Raw genomic sequence first — 18,261 nt, 5'->3', positions numbered from 1 at the left:
CTTGTGCTTTTGGTGTCATTTGAAAAACCATTACCAAGACTTAGGTAAAGGAGCTTACTGCCTATGTTTTCTTCTAGAATTTTTTATGGTTTCAGGTCTTACGTTCAAGCTTTTAATCCATTTTGACTTAATTTTTGTTTATGGTGTAAAATAGTGGTCCAGTTTCATTCTCTTTTAAAATGTACATATTTTGGGGCCAGCCGGTGGCATAGTATTTAAGTTCACACACTCCGGGAATGTAGGGACTTTTTCTCTCTTATTCCTCATGTATCCTTAAGGTCCCGTACCTGGCATATACTACTAGCTGTTCAGAAAATATTGGTTGAATGAATGTATGATTTTGCTATAATTCGCTCATAGAGTTTATAACCCTTTGAAATCTTTTTCTGTATTTAGTTGCTACTTTATTGCTGGTTCCTCCCCACCAGATGAGAACAGCACCTTGTCTGCCTTGTTCATTTCTGTATCTCTGGAGTCTAGAGCAGTTCTTGGCACATAGTAGGGGTGGAGTCAGAAAATATTTGTTAAATTAATGCGTGAGTAAGACAACATATTCAATTGTCAAAGATCTTAAAATCTAGAGTGGAGAGAAACATTCCTGTAACAGAGAAGAAACAAGGGATTGTGAAATCTCCGGAGTAACTGAGATCAGGAAGAAGTCTCAGCTGTCAAGCCAGGAGTCTCGAGATTAGATTTGTGCCTTGAGATGAAAATCTCTTACCCCAAGTCAGAGGATCCAGTGGGTCCACTGCAGAATCAAAAGAAAATTTCGCACATGACAAAGAAATTCTACCTTTTTTCCTACAAATTACAAGCGTTCAGTAAATATGCATTGACTAACTGCTTGTCACAACTTCCGGAAATAATCAAATTTAGGGTAGAGGCCCGGTCCACCTCTTTGATGGGTATTCGTACTAATGAACTACATTTCCCAGCATGCATCAGAATTATGGCTTTAGACTTTTTAAAGTGGACCACAACTCCCGACATGCCGCGCCTCGGCGGCGTGGACGACGCGCCCCAGTAAGCTGGGACCAGGGCCTATCAGGGCGGGTCGGGGTGCGCCAGCCGGTTTTACGGAAGAAGCGGCGGCGGCGAAGGAGGAGGAGGAGGAGGATGGAGGTGGTGGTGTTTGTCTTCTCTCTCCTCGACTGCTGCGCGCTCATCTTCCTCTCGGTGTACTTCGTATCCTTGCTGAGGCCGGCCTGGGCCCGCCGCCCGAGGGACGGGGCCGAGGGGGGCCCCGGCGGGACCGGGGCAGGTGCGGGGAGCAAGCGACGCGGCCGGGTCGGGGCGGCGGCGCGGGGCGCGGGGCGGGAGGAGAGCCCCGCTGCCCCGCCCGCCTGCCCGGGCTGCTGGCCGCCCCTCGCCGGGGCCGAGCGGCCTTTCTCCGAGCCGGGGCAGGCTCTTGGCCTCCCTCGTGGCCCTTTCGGGAGAGCGGTCGCGGTTTTCCCTACTTGGGGCCTCGAGAGATCAGGGTGGCGGTTTTTCTAGGCGATCCCCTGGGCCCGGCCCTTGGTCTGAGACCCGGGTCCCGGGGGGCGCTGCCCACGCTTGGGGGGCTGGCCGGCGGGCGCGGGGGCGCGCGGGGGCGACTTGCAGCCTCTTGTCACTCCGGGCAGCTGCGCCGCCGCCCGCCCCTTTGTTCGCGCGGGTGTGGGAACTCGCGGGGACCTCTCCCGTCCAGGAGTTGACTCATTGCAGAGACGGGTGAAGTGCTGCCTGCGCGATGCCGCTTTGGAGGGAGCGTTGGGAGGAATTTCTTCTAAAAACCATCTGCAAGTGATTATTTTGGTTGCTTCTGGCGGTTGCAGATCCGTCCGTTCAGTAACTCTCCACGTGATTTAGTTCCCAGTCATTTCAAAACTTTCCCACTTTTCTGGGTCGGTCCGTGTTTGAAACGTCAGTATTTTATATAGCTGTGCATGTTACCGTATTCAAACTGTATTTTCCAGGCCGGTCAGTGTTGACCCGGGAACTTCTCACAACTCTTGAGGGAGCATCTAGTTTTAGTTGTTGCCCAATGTTGTAATGCACAATCTAGGTTTACGTAATTAAGTAATTTAAGTAATTAAACGCAAGCTAAGAAAAAACCCGATTCCTCCGAAATCGCATGTGTCCCTTTCTGACCGAATTCAAGTTTTTGTTTGCCAGAGCATCCTGGCTATAGGATGGTTGTACAGAGTGTGTTTTCACTGTGGGTTCATCCTTTGTTATGGACAGGCAGCCTGTTGTAGTGGAAAGGGACAGAATGTGGAATCAGCATTCCTTGCTTACCTGTTTGCTGTGCACATGACTTCGCCTCTCTAAGCTTCAGTTTTCTTATTTTAAAAATGGGGGGAACTGTGTACTTCCCAGGTCTGTGTGTGTACAGTGAGAACGTGTGTTAAGCGTGTAGTACAGTGCCAGCCCATGGCAGTAAATATTGCTCTACCCCTTTCCCCCCAATTGAGCTGCAGTTTTTACTTAACTGACAATATCTAATAAGGAGAACCCTGAGTTTTATTAGGTCTGGCGAACTGACTGAAAGGGCAGCATCGATTGCCTAAGTTTTGATGACCTGTGTCCCTCTTGTGACATAAGGAACTGGAGTTTACACTTACAGAAGTGAAACTTGGATTTCTCTTTTTGCAGTTTGGAAAACTAGGCTGGAGAATTTAAAATAACTCTGGCTTATATAAACCAGCTTATGTGCATAGAAAAATGTTACGTGGAGTATTTGATGTAGATAGACGTCTATTAAGGTACATTCAGGGTGTGTTTTGATGAAGTTCAGCATATTGTGTTACTGTATTTTTGGATAGTTGCACTAGCTTAGTATTAGAATCAAGAGGTGGAAAATGGTCGGGGTAGACGATCTGTAGGGATAGGGGTTTTCCTGGACTTTGAACTGTGAGGAAAACCTGCAGAGAAGGAAGAGGGTGGATATTCAAAATCAGACACAGGCAAGAGCGAAGGTGCAGAGTCAGGTACTTTCACTGCGTTTCTCAGTGATGGGGTTGAGGAGTAGACCCTCTGGAGCACTTGGCTGATTTTGGCAGTATTAGGTCAGGTTAGAAATGCTGGATTAGATAGGTTTTGGAGGGTTTGAATATTCAGGAGGGGAGGGCTTTCACTTTTATCCTCTAGGCAATAGGGAGCCATGGAAAATTTTTGACATAGAGTGATGTGCTAAGTAGCTGAATCTGCACAGTGGGTTGGAAACAGGAAAGACTGCACGGTGAGAAACCATCAGGGAGTAGGTGCATCTGGATTTGAAATAAAGTGCTAGTTGTGGGCAGGTGAAGGGAGGGATTAATGTGACTGGTGTTAGGGAGACACGATTGATAGGACCTGGTAATGAACGATTATGAGAGATGAAACAGAAGGCAGAAATAACTTTCCGTATTTTGAGCCTGGGCAAATGATGCTTGTGTCATTGACAGAAATAAAACAAATGGGAGGTGGAACAGTTTGTGGAGAAAGTGAAGGTTTGGCTTCAGCTGTGTTGAGGTGACGGGCATATCCATATGAGACTGTTTAGGATTTAGTTGATAACATTTCTTTTTACTTGTTTTATTGGACATTTTCAAACAAAAGTTGAGAGGTAGTGTAATAAACCCCAAGTTTCTATCACCAACCTTCAATGATTTTCAACATTTTGCCATTCTTTTTCATCTCTTTCCCACCTATTAGGGGGTGGGTGGTAGAGTGTTTTAAAGTAAATCTGAGGCACTGTGTCATTCATTTGAGGACTTTTCCCTTTCCTTTTATGTCTGTCTGTTCCTCAGTGTGTTTTTTTGGGGCACCTCACATCTGTTGCCAATCTTTTTTTTTCCCTCCTTCTTCTCCCCCAAACCCCCCAGTACGTAGTTGTCTATTCTAGTTGTAGGTCCCTCTAGGTCTGCTGTGTAGGACACTGCCTCAGCATGGCTTGATGAGCGGCGCTAGGTCCATGCCCAGGATCCGAACCAGCGAAACCCCTGGCCACTCAAGCTGAGTGTGCAAACTTAACCACTCAGCCACGGGGCTGCACCCTGTCCCTCAAATTTTTATTTGTGAGTTTATATTTTGTACTAAAAACCACTTTTTGCTTAATTCCAGGATACTACAGGTTTACTGTGGGAAGTTAGGGAAATAAAGTATTTGGAAAACAAATCGTCTGTAATCCAACTTTGGAGGCATAACCACTGCTAACATATGACCATGGTGTATTTGTAGTTTTGTATCCTGTTTTATTTTTTCATATCTTAAGTCTTCAAACACTTTTTATTTATCATAAGTAAACACTTTTTCTACTATTGGGAATTCAGGTTTTTAACATTTAAGCTGCTTTTTTTTTTTTTTTTTTAAGATTTTAAAAATTTTTCCTTTTTCTCCCAAAGCCCCCCGGTACATAGTTGTGTATTTTTAGTTGTGGGTCCTTCTAGTTGTGGCATGTGGGATGCCACCTCAGCATGACCTGATGAGCAGTGCCTTGTCCGAACCCAGGATTTGAACTGGTGAAACCCTGGGCCGCTGAAGCAGAGCGCGACCTTAACCACTCGGCCACGGGGCCAGCCCCTAAGCTGCTTTTTATAGGTCTTACTTTCCATTTCTTACAGCCACTGTTTGACATTTGAGGAACTCAGATCCAATGTTCTGGTGTGTGTAACGTTAGAATTGAGCATAATAGCATTATTTTGTGAAAATCATTTGTTGAAGGAACATAAATGAGAAAATTGAGTTGTCTATTGAGCAAACTTTAAGGAAATAACTAAATTCCTTTGAATTCAAAGGTAATTCTGCCTTGCAACTGGAATTGCTTTGTGAAACTTAAAAACAAGTAATTGTTATAAAAGTATAATAATTCCTTATCTTGATCATCAGATAATTACATTGTCTGATTTGGAATGTGATTACATTAATGCTCGATCATGCTGCTCGAAATTAAACAAGGTAAGACTTTTTTTTGCTCATTTTCTGGCATTGAAGGCAGTTCTCCATTTTCTGTGTTAGAGATTATTACAGATAATCAGCATGTGTATATTTGAATGCATATTGTCTCTTAGTTATGAAATGTTGGTAGAATTACTGTGTTTTGCAATATTTAAGATCACGAAACTATATTAGAAGACCTAACTTGAAATTTTGTTTCTTTACTCTGCTTCTTCCTTGTCCGTGGACAGCATCTTTACTCAGACTAGATAAAGGTTCATTATGAGGGTAATTATTTTTGTCTTCTGTGTCCAAACCCCCTCCTTCCTGCTCATGGAAAAAAAAGCTCAGTCTTCTTTTGTTGAATGAAAGGCGACCTTCTTTTCGTGGCTTGCTGAGAAATGGAATTAATTAGCTGACTTATTTTAAGGCCATTTTACGTTTAGCGTAGAGTCCGAACTTGATATTGGCAAGAATATTCTGAATTGCAGAGCTTGTCTAGATACAGGGAAACGAGTTGGTCCTGATTCGTTTTGTGAGATTAGCAGGCAGAAAAGCTTTCTGGGTAAAAGTTCGTGTAAAATTACAATGCCCAGAGCTGCTTTTGGCTTGACTTGAAAATGCTTCCCCTCTGTCTTTTCACCTCATCACTCTGCTTAAGTTTCTCTGCCCAGGAGGGAAATAAAGTTACACTTGGAAGTTAAAATTTATAGTAAACTATACTCCTCCTCAACTTTATTTATTTAAAAATTTCCAAAATGTGGTTTAATACAGTGATAGATTTAATAACAAATTTTGTGTTTATGTGCTATGCCTTAGGAGTTTTTTTTTTCTTGAGATATAATTGACATATAACATTATACTAGTTTCAGTCCTCCTTATCTTTAGAAGAATGATATATATCTTTTATTTGATAGAATGTATTTTCTTTTATATTTCTTGCTTACTCAGTATTTTAGGTAGGTATTTTGTGGGTTTTCTTTTATAAAATAAAAATCTAAACGCAAAGAAAAGATTACCTGGATTCTTCTACTGAGAAAATTACTCCTTCAATTTGAAGTTAAGTAGTTTTTTAATGTTGATTTTTATTTTTGTGAAATTATACTTGCACACAGCTAAAGTCAAAGGTACTACAGAGCTTAGAGTGAAAGACAGCAGCCTGTTCCTGACCCCTTTAAATTCTGTCTTGCTTTTTAGGGGCAACTGATTTCAACACTTGAGCTGTTAATTTTTTTCTGGTATTTATGTCCATATTTCTCTTTTATATGGTTGTACTACTACTTTTTGATTTATCAATTTAAAATTTTATCTCTTGACTTCTGAGTCAATATGATACATTTAGTTCTTAGCTCCTCCCTTCCCTAAACATTCCTCTTTTGTTTTTCTGTTTTCCTTTTTGGGTTAAATTGATATTCAGTGTTTACATCATTATGATGTACTGTTGTATTATAATAATGCAAATATTTTTTATTGCCCAGCCTCATAGGAGACAGTGATCATATTTTTCTTTCTTTTATTTTTTTCTGGATAGCCTGTCTTCTCCAGAGTCAATAATTGCTACATGTCTTTATTTCCTTAGTTTTCTATTTGCGTGTTGCTAGGTCTTTTCAGATACATCTTTAAAGCCCTTCAGGTCTGTTTTCTCCATGGTTCAAGCATGTTAAAGTAATCTGTCAGTTAAGTTTTTTCCCACGTGACCTCCATCCTCTTGCTGTGCTCAGGACTGGTTGCTTTCTAGGCCTGTTTCACAGCTTCTCTCCTGGGAACCCTGGTCTCGATCCCCTGCTGCTTGGAAGACAAGACTTCCTTTCTCTTGGCTTACGACCTCATTTTGCTGGAGTAGCTTCTTGAGATATGGCACATGGGAATTAAATGTCGAGACCTTGCGTGTTTGAAAATGTCTTATCCTTACCCTGGCTTGATAGTTTCTCTGAGTACAGAGGTCCAGGTTAGAAAAGATTTTTCTTTCAGAGTTTTGAAGACATTGCTCGACAGTCTTCTAACTTCCACTGTTGTTCAAGTTGGGAAGTCTCGTGCCATTTTGATTTCTTACCCTTTTTATGTGATCTCTCATTTGTTTTTTTTCCTATCCTCTCCATAAGTTTTAGAACCTTCTCTTTATCCTTGGAGTTTTGGAATTTTGCAGTGGTATACTTTTGTGTACCTTTGTTTAGGCTTTTCTCATTCATTGTTTTGGACGTCTGATAGGCTCTTGGAATCTGGGAGATTTTCTCCTATTCTTTCTTTGACAATGTCTTCCCCTTCTTTTTGCTCTCTTCTTTTTTAACAGCTTCCGTTCATAAGATAATTCATCTGCTGGATTGATCTGCCAGTTCTTTTTTATTTTTCTTTCTTTTTTTTTTTTTTTAAAGATTGGCACCTGTGCTAGCATCTGTTACTGTTCTTTCTTCTTCTTCTTCTTCTTCTCCCCAAAGCCCTCTGGTACATAGTTGTGTATTCTAGTTGTAGGTCCTTCTAGTTGTGCTATGTGGGACGCCGCCTCAGCATGGCTTGACAAGCGGTGCCATGTCCGCGCCCAGGATCTAAACCTGGGCCACTGAAGCAGAGCGCGTGAACTTAACCACGTGGCCACGGGGCTGGACCCTCCTTTGGTTTTTTCCTATCTTTTTGTTTTAGGATTTCCTCTGCTTTATCTTCTGAATTTTCTAGTATATATGTCATTTATGTTGTTTTTAATTTCTAAGAGATTTTTGTTCTCTTAGTTCAAGTTTGACTTCTTAGCTTTCTGACAATATTGATTATAGTCATTTTGAAATTTCCTTCTGCTTCGTACATTATATCTGTTTCCTCCAAGATCCTTTCCATTTGTTTTTCCCCTTCTTTTATATTGGAGGCTTTCCTCAATTTCTGATACATGGCTATCTATTCATCCTTGAGGGTAAAGCACTAAAATACTCCTTGGAGCTCGTTGGGTGGTCCAGGCTGTTGACTGGCGGGTAGATAGGCGTCACTGTAGGGTAATTGGTGTCTGCCTGGCCTTTTGTGGGGGATATTTGAAATCGGCAGTTTTTTATAGGTGTCTTCTCTTGTGCCATTAAGCTGCTCCAGAGGAGACTCCTCCAAGCTCCTGCCTGGGGGATATCGCCTGGTGCTAGTGTCTGAGAACAAGTTAGGGGGAGAACACATCGTTGAGGAGAGAAGAGAAAACAGACGGAGGACTTGGTGGAAAGTCAGTAAACTAAGCAGAAGAAGGTTGAGTATCGCTTCCTGAAACTTTTGTTTTAGGTTTGTGTCTGCGTAAAACAACTCTTTGCAGCCCACAGTAAGAAATCCAAAGCTCGGCAGCTACTGCTGTGTGAGTCTGTGAGCGTGGAGAGTGGTAATGGTAACATGGGCTGACATTTATTGAGTACTTCCTTTGCATGTGGTTACGTGTGTTATTTCATCTCATTCTCTACAGCAACTTCATGAGGTGTGGGTATTATCTCATTTTACAGATGAGAACATGGTGGCCTAGGGAGGATGGGTGACTTTTCCTAAGATTGCACAGCTAATTCATGGGCTAAAGTGGGGGTTCCACTCCAGGTGTGTGGACTTTGCAGCTCACACTTGTAAGCATTATGTTAAATTGGTTACACTTCTTAAAATGCATGTTACCTATTAAAAAGTTCCAGTTAGGGCCAACCCCAGTAGCCTGGTGTTTAAGTTTGGTGTGCTCTGCATTGGCGGCCTGGGTTCAGTTCTTGGGCCCAGACCTGCGCCACTCAGTCAGTGGCCATGCTGTGGTGTTGGGTCACATACAAAGAGGGGAAGATTGGCAACAGATGTCAGCTCAAGGTGAATCTTCCTCAGCAAAAATAAATAAATAAACAAACAGTTCCAGTTGATTGCAAATTGGGTATAACGCCCAGAGAATCCCTTCTTGTTTGTTTACAAAGTAAGTATCTGATATATAAATGCAAGAGACCCAGGGCCAGTGTATCTGGGCCTATACTACATTGCTCTCCCACTGAGTAGATGTGTGACCTTGGGCAAGTTACTTAACCACTCTGAGGTTTATTTTCCTCATTTCTGTAAGTGGGGAGTGCCAGTTTCTGGCTCCATGAATATTATTTGTTAGCTTCCATTAAAAGAAAAATCTCTACTCACAGGAGAGGAAGATTGTTGGTGAATTAAGAACCTGCCACAATCGCTGTTGATGCATGAGCACTGGAATATTGCTCAATAATCAGAGCGCGTAGATAAGGACATTGGGCACTAGAAAGCCAGTAGGCTGGGATTCTGGTATCCTAGTTCATTTTCATATTTGTTCAACTCTGAGCTGTTATTGTATGCTGTTAAAGTACCTTTTTTTTGGTGAATGTGAAATGATTTCCCTCAGGATTCTGGAGATTAAAAAATTTTTAAGATTGATATTCTGACTTGAAAGGCAGCATGTACGTGGGTATGAATCAGTCCAAATTAGAGTAAGAGGCTTTAGCGCAGATATTGGAATAGAAAGTAAATACTACTCTCTTTTCCCCTAATTGTCATTCAAACCCGCTTTAGTGAATGGATGAAACTTTGCTTAGGATAAAACGTAGTTGAAATGCAAGTGCATTATTTTAAAGCTCTGCCCTGATGTATTGTCCTGGAATAAGCAGTTGCAGCAGTCTGCAAATCTGGGACATCTGAGTCTAAAAATAGTCTTGAAACACTAGTTTGGAAGTTTTCTGTACATTCATTGATTTAGCTTCAAACAACGTGTACCTTCAGGAGGAACACAGCAGTGAGGTGTAATCCTCTGTTCTTTCCTTGCAGTGGGTCATTCCGGAGTTGATTGGCCATGCTATTGTCACTGTATTGATGCTCATTTCATTGCACTGGTTCATCTTCCTTCTCAACCTGCCTGTTGCCACTTGGAATATATATCGGTGAGTATAGTTTATTTACTGTTTTGTGTCAGGGCAGTTTAAAGAAAATGTTTTTTAAAAAAAATTTTAACAGCTTCTCTTCTCTAATAAAATATATGCCAGTCATAAAATAAATGATAGCAGAATGCTTTATTAAATCAGGATAAATTTTTATACACTTTGGTATTCTTAGCAAGTGGCAATTTGCGTGGCTCAGTCTTACAGTATAAACACAAATTTGCATGTGTACATTTTAGAAATATGTGACGTTTACTTGTGATGTCTAAAGACTTGTGAAAAGTTTTTCCGTTGTCTTGAGTATCTTTTTCCTTTTTTCTTTTTTTCCCCCTAAGATTGGCGCCTGAGGTAACGACGGTTGCCCATCTTTTTTTTTTTCTGCATTATCTCCCCAAATCCCCCCCAGTACATAGTTGTATATCTTAGTTGCAGGTCCTTCTAGTTGTGGCATGTGGGATGCCGCCTCAGCGTGGCCTGACGAGTGGTGCCATGTCCGCACCCAGCATCTGAACCAGCGAAACCCTGGGCTACCGCAGCAGAGCGCGCGAACTTAACCACTCGGCCACGGGGCCGGCCCCTCTTTTTCCTGTAAGAATGATCGAAAGCCTGAGAATATAAGATCCTTGCTTTTTATATCTGCAGTTTTAATTAGAGTATCCTTGGAATGCTCCAAAGAAAATTTCATTTTAAAGCCTGCAAATTAGATAACATCAAAATTTTGACTTCATAAATTTAGGAAGTTTGTTCAAACATTGCTCAGTGGAAATACTAATTGGTTGTAATTTTGTAGATGGGCTATTGTACATTGCATATTTTCTTGTGAAGAACTGTGGAATAATCTTGACAAACCTTGGGTTATTTTTATGTTAGTAGGTTGCTGCTCTGCTAAATTTTTAGGTTTCATTTTAATTTTATTTATATCCAGGTTTTTTTTGGGTAAAATCATTTATCGACTGATTTTTAAGTGTGGCCTTTTGAAGTGCAGGTAGTATAAGAAGCACGTAGATGAGAGTAAAGGAGGGCTGGAGGAGGATGGGGAAGCGTGCGGAAGGCAATGGAAGGCAGTAGAGAGGAGAGAGTGGGTAGATGGGGGATGATCTTGTAGAGGTCACACACTGGAGCCTGAGCTAGGGACAAGCCTTTAAATCCCTGAGCCTCTGTCCCAGAGGCTGGCTCCAGAGGGGTGGAGCTGTGTTTCTTTTAAGTTTCTTATTGCTCTTGCCTGACCATCCCATAGCACAACACGTTAACCTGAGCTCAGCACTGAGAACACAGACTCCTTACGCTTTGGGTGAGGCACGACCCCACACAGACTTTCAGCACAGCTCAGTATCCCTGTGGTCCCACTAAGTGGAACACGAATTTGGGAGTGAGAGTGGGAACCTCTGAGACTGTGGATCTTAGTGATGTCCCCGACCACACCATCAGTCAGCTCTACTAGAAATGAAAATTTGCTAGAGGAAGAGCAAGCTCTGGCATGGCTCCTTCGTCTAGAGCACAGACTGGCGGAAGGCTCTACGGTCTTACTTGGGGCAATAAAGTCCATAGATTCTGTTTCCTGTAATTATAAAGACAGACGTCGTGTGTGTTTATTGCCCTGATAATGGCAATGATAGATTGTCTGCTGGTCACAAATTTACTTTCTATTTAAAAAGGTTAAAAAATATCAACAGATGGATCATTTTCTCCTTTCAGACATCTGTACTTCATGCTAGTGGGGATACAGACATATAGGAAGTGGACTCTACTTATCATAGGACACAGAGGCAAAACATGAAATAACAAAGTAAGCTAGTTAAAATAAGAAGTGGGCTGAGGCAGTGTAAGAGAAATTACCAGATGAGTGATGAGGATGCTCAGGTTGGGAGGAGAGTTGGGTTACTGTGGACTGGGAGTTTCAAGGAGGTCAGAGCAGAGCCCTACAGGATGGATGAGGTTTGACAGAGAGGAGTGGGGAAAGAATTCTCCAGGGAGCGAAGGAGAAGGGGAGGAGTGGAAGGGAAAGCTTGAGCAAACACACAAGGCATATTTAAGGACTAATTAGGTTGAAATCATGTAGATGAGGCAGTAGTAATAGACAAAGCTAGAAATGTCGATTGGGTCACAGAGAACCTTGAACGTTGGTCCAAGTAGTTTATGTGTAAATATGAGCACTGGTAGCATAAAGTGCACCCATTTAAAGTATAGTATTCGATATATTTTTAGTGTATTTATAGATTTAGGCAGCCGTCACCACAGTCTATTTTAGAGCGTATTCATCACCCCAAAGGACGCCCTGTATCCATTAGCAGCTTCTACTCCCTTCCCTCCCTTAGCCCTAGGCAACCACCAGTCTACTGTCTGTTCTGACAGACACACCAAAGAGAGCAACCTGTGGCCTGTTACGACTAGCTTCTTTCACATAGCATAATATTCAGAGTTCATCCGTGTTGTGGCATGTATCAGTACTCATTCCTTTTTATTATTGAGTAATACTCCATTGTATGGATGTACTACATTTTGTTTATCCATGTGCAATTGATGGGCATTTGAGTCGTTTCCACTTTTTTTGGCTATTATGAATAATTCTCCTATGAACATTCACGTGCGTGTTTTTGTGTGAATGTATGTTTTCATTTCTCCTAGGAGTTGAACTGCTGGGTCATATAGTAACTCTGTGTTTAACCTTTTGAGGAACTGCCTGAGTGTTCAAAGGCAGCTGCACTATGTTACATTTCCACCAGCTGTGTATGAGGCTTCCAATTTCTCTACATCCTTGCTAACACTTGTTGTGTGTTGTTTTTTTAAATTTTAGCCATCCTGTTGGGTGTGAAGTGATATCTCATTGTGGTTTCAATTTACATTTCCCTAATGACTAATGATATCGAGTATCTTACTGTGTTTATAGGCATTCCTATATCCTCTTTGCTCTGTATGTTTTTGAGTAGCTAAGTTGACTCAAAATAAATACTGGTTTGGGAAGATTTTTTTGGAAGCATTATGTAGTATTGATTAGATGGAGAAGAGCCGGGAGGTAGGGAAACCATTTTAGACACTGGAGTAAGATAATATAGTGCTGGAACAGGGTTGTGATAGTGGGAATGGAAAAGAAAGAGCTATATAAGTGGTGATAGGAAGGAAGAATGGACAAGAGTTTGACATACCGCCTATGAAAAGATGAGGAAGAGAGAAGTCAACTGAGTAAGAAAATGCTTTTAAGGACCACCAAGAAAATGGTTAACACTCCTTCCTATTAGATAACCTAGAAGTCAGAGAAGGATAAGACTCTTTGAGTTGAGACATTATTCAGTTATTCAAACGTAAATACACTCTTTCAGCTATAGATAGGCTACTAAGATTTGGGGGAGAATTTAAGACTTGTGGAACTCAGAGAGGCATTTGCATTTCGCAGAAGTGATAGTTGAGAAACTGAGTGTATGGCAAGAATGAGGAACCCAAGGTTGCGCTAGAAGAAGCTTGGACATGGGAGTAGCAAGAGGTCATGAACAGGGCTGGGTTAGGACATGTGTGTTGCACAGATGATGCAGTCTGGATGTTGGAGTCCAGACACTTAAACTCATTGGTCCCCTCAATGTAAGCCCATTTCCTTACCTGCAAAAGGAATCATTTGGGGAAGAAGAAGACTATCGTTTGTAACTGTTATATACACGTGATATGAAATAAATATGAAATGTTATACGTTACCTGAAGAGCCTGAATGACTCCATAGTATGTTAGACATAGTATCTTTAAGATTTTTTTTTAAAGTTCGAATCTTCTCCATCTGCGGGAACACTGAGTTGAACTGTTTAGTTTGGAACCAGGGGCATCTTCTGGTGCCCTTTACCTTCTGTATTGATCTGCAGCCCTAATCCTATCCGCTTACTGTGGTCATTCCTCCACCACTATAAAAGGTACATTTCTTATTTGTCAGAATATTATTAGTATTAATAGTATTAGTATTAATCTGTATTTTTTAAGAGTTATGTAAAGTTACACATTGCATTTTGAGTTTGAACTATCCATTTACTATCTTAAGTGAAGAGGAATTGTATTTTACCACAGCAGCATTTATTCTAAATGGTTTCTGTTCTGTCCTCTTTAAACTGCTCTCTTAAGGTAGGTACCATTTATAAACCATGCAGGTTGAAACGTATTCTCTGTTGATCAGCAGGAGCACCAAAGAGGAGGGTTCTATTGTGGACATGGACTCTCTCTTTTACTGTCATCTGTGAAATGGGAATAATTATGTTTGACACTGCTCTTCCTTATGAAGATGTGAAGATGAAGGGAATTGCATTAATTAATTTAGAACTTTTTAGATAAAGACGTTTCTAAGAACTTGATAAAATCGGTTTGGTTTTGGGCCCCCTTCACTTCTTCTAGTGGAAGACGGCTGTGGGTTTGACTGGTTCAGGAGTTTTCTACAGAAGATGGGTAAAAGGGTCTCAGTGCAGAAATCATTGTTCTCTAGAGTGTTACTCTTTTTTCAGAGGGCAGAAAATTACACCCCAAGTTAATAGTATCATATCTTTCAAAGGAAAACTAAGTGGTGGCTGGTGACATTGTCATAATACTCTGGCCATATTTGGTCTGAATTTAAGGCTGCTATGATTGGTTCACTTTTAAAGGTTGTTTATTAATGGTTACTTATTTTTGAATATTTATGCTGATGATTTGATTTTCCTTCTAATGGGTGTGCATCCTTTAATTTCTCAGGTTCATTATGGTGCCAAGTGGTAACATGGGAGTATTTGATCCCACAGAAATACACAATCGAGGGCAGCTGAAGTCACACATGAAGGAAGCCATGATCAAGCTTGGGTTCCACTTGCTCTGTTTCTTCATGTATCTTTATAGGTGAGTTTACAGCACTCCTGGCATTTTCCTAGGTGCCGCGCCTGCTTCTGACAGGTGACATGTTACTGTACGATAGGATTTTGCATTGACATTACAGAGCTTTTGGGGATCATGCGAATTTCTTGTGGCTGTGTAGACTTTTAATGTGTGTCATTGAAGCAGCATAGTGTGGATCTGACCCACGACAGAGTTACTCTGTGGTCTCAGTTATTCCTGAGCTGTTGAGGCTCTCAACATGCTTAAAACTGTCTTTGCCATTCTTTTCCTGCCTTCGTATCCAGCTGTGAGGCCTCCCTGCCTGTTAGAAGCATTAATGCATGTACCCCCAGAGACTGCCGCACTCGTGGGTCTCCTGGGGACCAGACCACTGGCAGCAGCCCTCAACAGCTTGTCTCCATGTTGGGCTGGTCTTTCTTGGCAGTAAGGAATTAGGTGTGATGCCGATCTCCGGCATGCGAAGTGGTCTGTTCTGGCAAACTTTTATCAGTCTTTCGGTTGTAACAGATAGGAAGGAAGAATTCACATGAAGGATTGGCTGTCAGACACTGGAAGCTTTCTGCAGTCCTGTTTTAGACTTAAAGTTATCACCTTATGTTTGAAGAGAGAAACATGCCGCCTTTTCCTTCACCTATCATAGACCCATAGAATAGAGCAAAGAAGAGGGAAAAATTGTCATATATATGACAATTTGATTAAACCTTTAAGAATCTAGATGTCAGGCTTAACCTTTGTGTCCAAGCTTCATTAGATCATTCCTATTTTTCCCCAGGTAAATTTTAATTTTTCACATAGGCATAAGGGCTATTAGGAAAAACTGGTACTGAATACACTTCTGTCATTGAGAAGATTGTTAATAATTAGAAACTGTATAAAAAATTGCTATTTTGTCTGAAATGGTTTAGGAGTCAGAGCCATTTTAGCCTCTGCCTGAAAAAGCAAGCTTCCTAAAATCCTTTTCCTGTGCTCGTTCCACCTATTACCATAGATGAGATTGAAATTAGAGTTTAGAGGGTTTCCTTTTCACAGTTTATCTTACTTGCTTTTCTGTATTTTAAAAACTAGGACAGAAAAAGCACACTGGCATCAGTTTCTGGTTCTCACACTGTACTTCACTGCCAGTGTGCGTAATTGTTAATCCTGGTATTAAAGATAAAGACTGAAGAGCCAAAATACTCAGTATTAAGACACACCTATTATCATTTTTATTACTTTTTTTAAGTCAAACAATATGATGGTCTCTTTATCATCATATATTGTTCCTTTATATTTGTCTGTTTCTGAAGAGACAAAAAACGAGCTGGAATCAGCCTTGCTCAGGGGTCCTTTCTTGAGCCTCCCACCCCTCCAGCATTTAAAAATGCACGAGTTTCTTAGCTCTCAGTCGTGAATTTAAAGCAATGGGAAGATGGACTGAAGACAGGATTGGAGGAATCAGGAAGCATTTTGGGGCACGTTTAAGGTGTGCTTCTTTACAACTAAATAAAAGATATACAGCTTGTGTAATTGGTTTGAGTAGCTGCATTCCTCACTGGCTGTGTCCTTTCTTTTTCCTTCTCTTCCCCTTCTCTCCCCTTCCCTCCTCAGCTTGTCATTTTTAGCCATACTGCTATCAACTTACCCCTTGGCACCACCCAGAGCTCAAGGGATCAGGATGAAAGAGGAGTCTCAGAAGATGTCCTTGTAGCACTTTCCTCTTAGGTTTTGGTTGCTGTTGTTTCAAAGCAGTTTTATTTCCAAATCGTCAGATTTCTAATGCAGGGGTTTTATGCTGCTCCCCTCTATCGCCTGCCACAGCTTGCGTGGTGCCTTGCACATAGCAGACATTCAGGGTTTATTAAATAGAATTAAAGGAAAAATGCCTACGTTCTTTAGAGGTTGGTGAAATCTGTACCTTTGGTTTTTTGATTAGGTGCCAGCCTAGTAGAATCTGGGCTCTGCCACTTACTATGTGACCAGGGCAAGTTTCTTAACCTCTCTGAGCGTCGATTTCTTCATCTGAAAATTGGCTAGTAACAGTACCTACCTCATGGGATTGTGATGTAGACTAAATGAGATAATGCACGTAAGCATTGCACTGACCTATAGTAAACTTGCGGAAATCTTTCAGAAATATTAGCTACTATCATTAATCTCTGCTGCGCACTGAGTACACTTAGTATGGTTACGTTTGGACAATTAATGTAAGGGTATTTCACTGTACTTTAGTCATTTGATAGCAGAGCGAGGCTGATTCCAGTGAAAGGAAATGATAGTTTTGTTGCTGTTAACTGTGGTGGTTTCAATAGAGTATTTATAGAGTGACTGCTGCATGTTGGACACTGTGTAAGGCACTGCAAATGACACAAAGGAGCAGCACAAAATCCCTGTGTGGAAGCTGGGAGCTTGGGTGCTGCCTGGAATATGAAGGTGGTGATGCCCGCCTCTCCTCTCGTGCTGGAAGAGCTCACGGTGCAGCGGTAGGAACGTGAGCCGGAGTCTGCGGGAAGGGGATGGCTATGGGAGGAAGCCATGCAGCTGCCCTGGCTGAGGCCCCCGCTGCCCAAAGGCGGTGCCTTGGGGGTGGGCTGAGGAGCAGGGGTCCCACGCAGAGGGACAGCACATGCAAAGATCTGGCTAGAGAATTAAAGTTTTTTTAATGGACATAGTTTTTTCTAAACTATAGCCCAACATTGGTTTTAGGTTATACTCTCTGCCCCCATCCCCACTCGAGTTACATTTTAGTGAAAAAATTGGGCCATTGAGAAGCTCTAGTATGGATATTCTTTCCTTTAGGTGTAGGTGATTTTCTTGTACTCAAATGAGTGTTCCTTGCTGAGCCTTAGGAATATGAGTCTGGACAGACCAGACTGTGTAGGAACATTCCTAAGGAAACATGAGTAACACTGATTTCTTCTCTCCACAGTATGATTTTAGCTTTGATAAACGACTGAGCTGGAGCAGCCGTGGTTGAAGTCAGCCTACACTACAGTGCACAGTTGAGGAGCCAGAGACTACTTAAATCATCGTTAGAGCCGTGACCAGAGCACTATATTTTTTCCTCTTTGAACAAAAAAATATTTTTGCTGTATTTTTATCATATAAAGTATTTAAAAAACATGAATTGAGTTTTTGTAGATTTCTGGTTCTCAACGTTAGCCTGAACCCCAACATGTGAAGGTGTTTTTCATCATCTGTATGTTGAAGATAGTCGTTTGTATGTAGGAACAGGACTGCCATTCCAGCCTTGCATGCCAAAGAAGGAAAGGGCCGGCTTTAAGGGGAAAATGTCAGGATGGCACAGCTGCTCTTCAAGTCCACTGAAAAGTCAGAGTACAAAACAACACTGCTGATCTGGGCAAAGGAAGAGTGAAAGTAAATTACCCTTTAGTCTACATCGTGGTAGCTTTATATGTTTAATGTGGTTTAAAGGTTTGTGGGACTGTCAGCTAAGAAACTTTTCACAAGAGTGTTAACAGAAAATGACATTTCAAGAAATACATATTTCTTTGCAGAGTTTGTGAAACCATATAGGCCGTTTGCCCAGGTACCATGTAATTCCTGCTTAGAGAAAGGAAAATAAATCAGAAGAGCAAAACTTGATGAAGAAGCGTTCATTTAAGAGCCACCGTGTCTCCGCTCCCCCTCAAACCTATGCGTTGCGCTGGCTGTTGCTGGT

General features: G+C 41.6%; 1 protein-coding gene across 1 annotated transcript; it reads left to right on the top strand.

Annotated features, from left to right (window-relative positions):
• The first annotated feature begins 1,063 nt into the window (after positions 1-1,063).
• CNIH4 (cornichon family AMPA receptor auxiliary protein 4) lies at positions 1,064-17,702 on the top strand. The gene is made up of 5 exons (XM_046679424.1): positions 1,064-1,185; positions 4,849-4,917; positions 9,658-9,770; positions 14,466-14,606; positions 17,509-17,702. Exons 1-5 carry the CDS (start codon positions 1,117-1,119, stop codon positions 17,534-17,536), a joined length of 420 nt encoding a protein of 139 aa, XP_046535380.1. The 5' UTR covers positions 1,064-1,116; the 3' UTR covers positions 17,537-17,702.
• Positions 17,703-18,261: the final 559 nt, after the last annotated feature.

The sequence above is a fragment of the Equus quagga genome, chromosome 12 (assembly GCF_021613505.1).
Source record: "Equus quagga isolate Etosha38 chromosome 12, UCLA_HA_Equagga_1.0, whole genome shotgun sequence".
NCBI classification, from domain to species: Eukaryota; Metazoa; Chordata; class Mammalia; order Perissodactyla; family Equidae; genus Equus; species Equus quagga.
The sequence above is the reverse complement of the archived record's forward strand: the minus strand, read 5'-3'. Positions and strand labels throughout refer to the sequence as shown.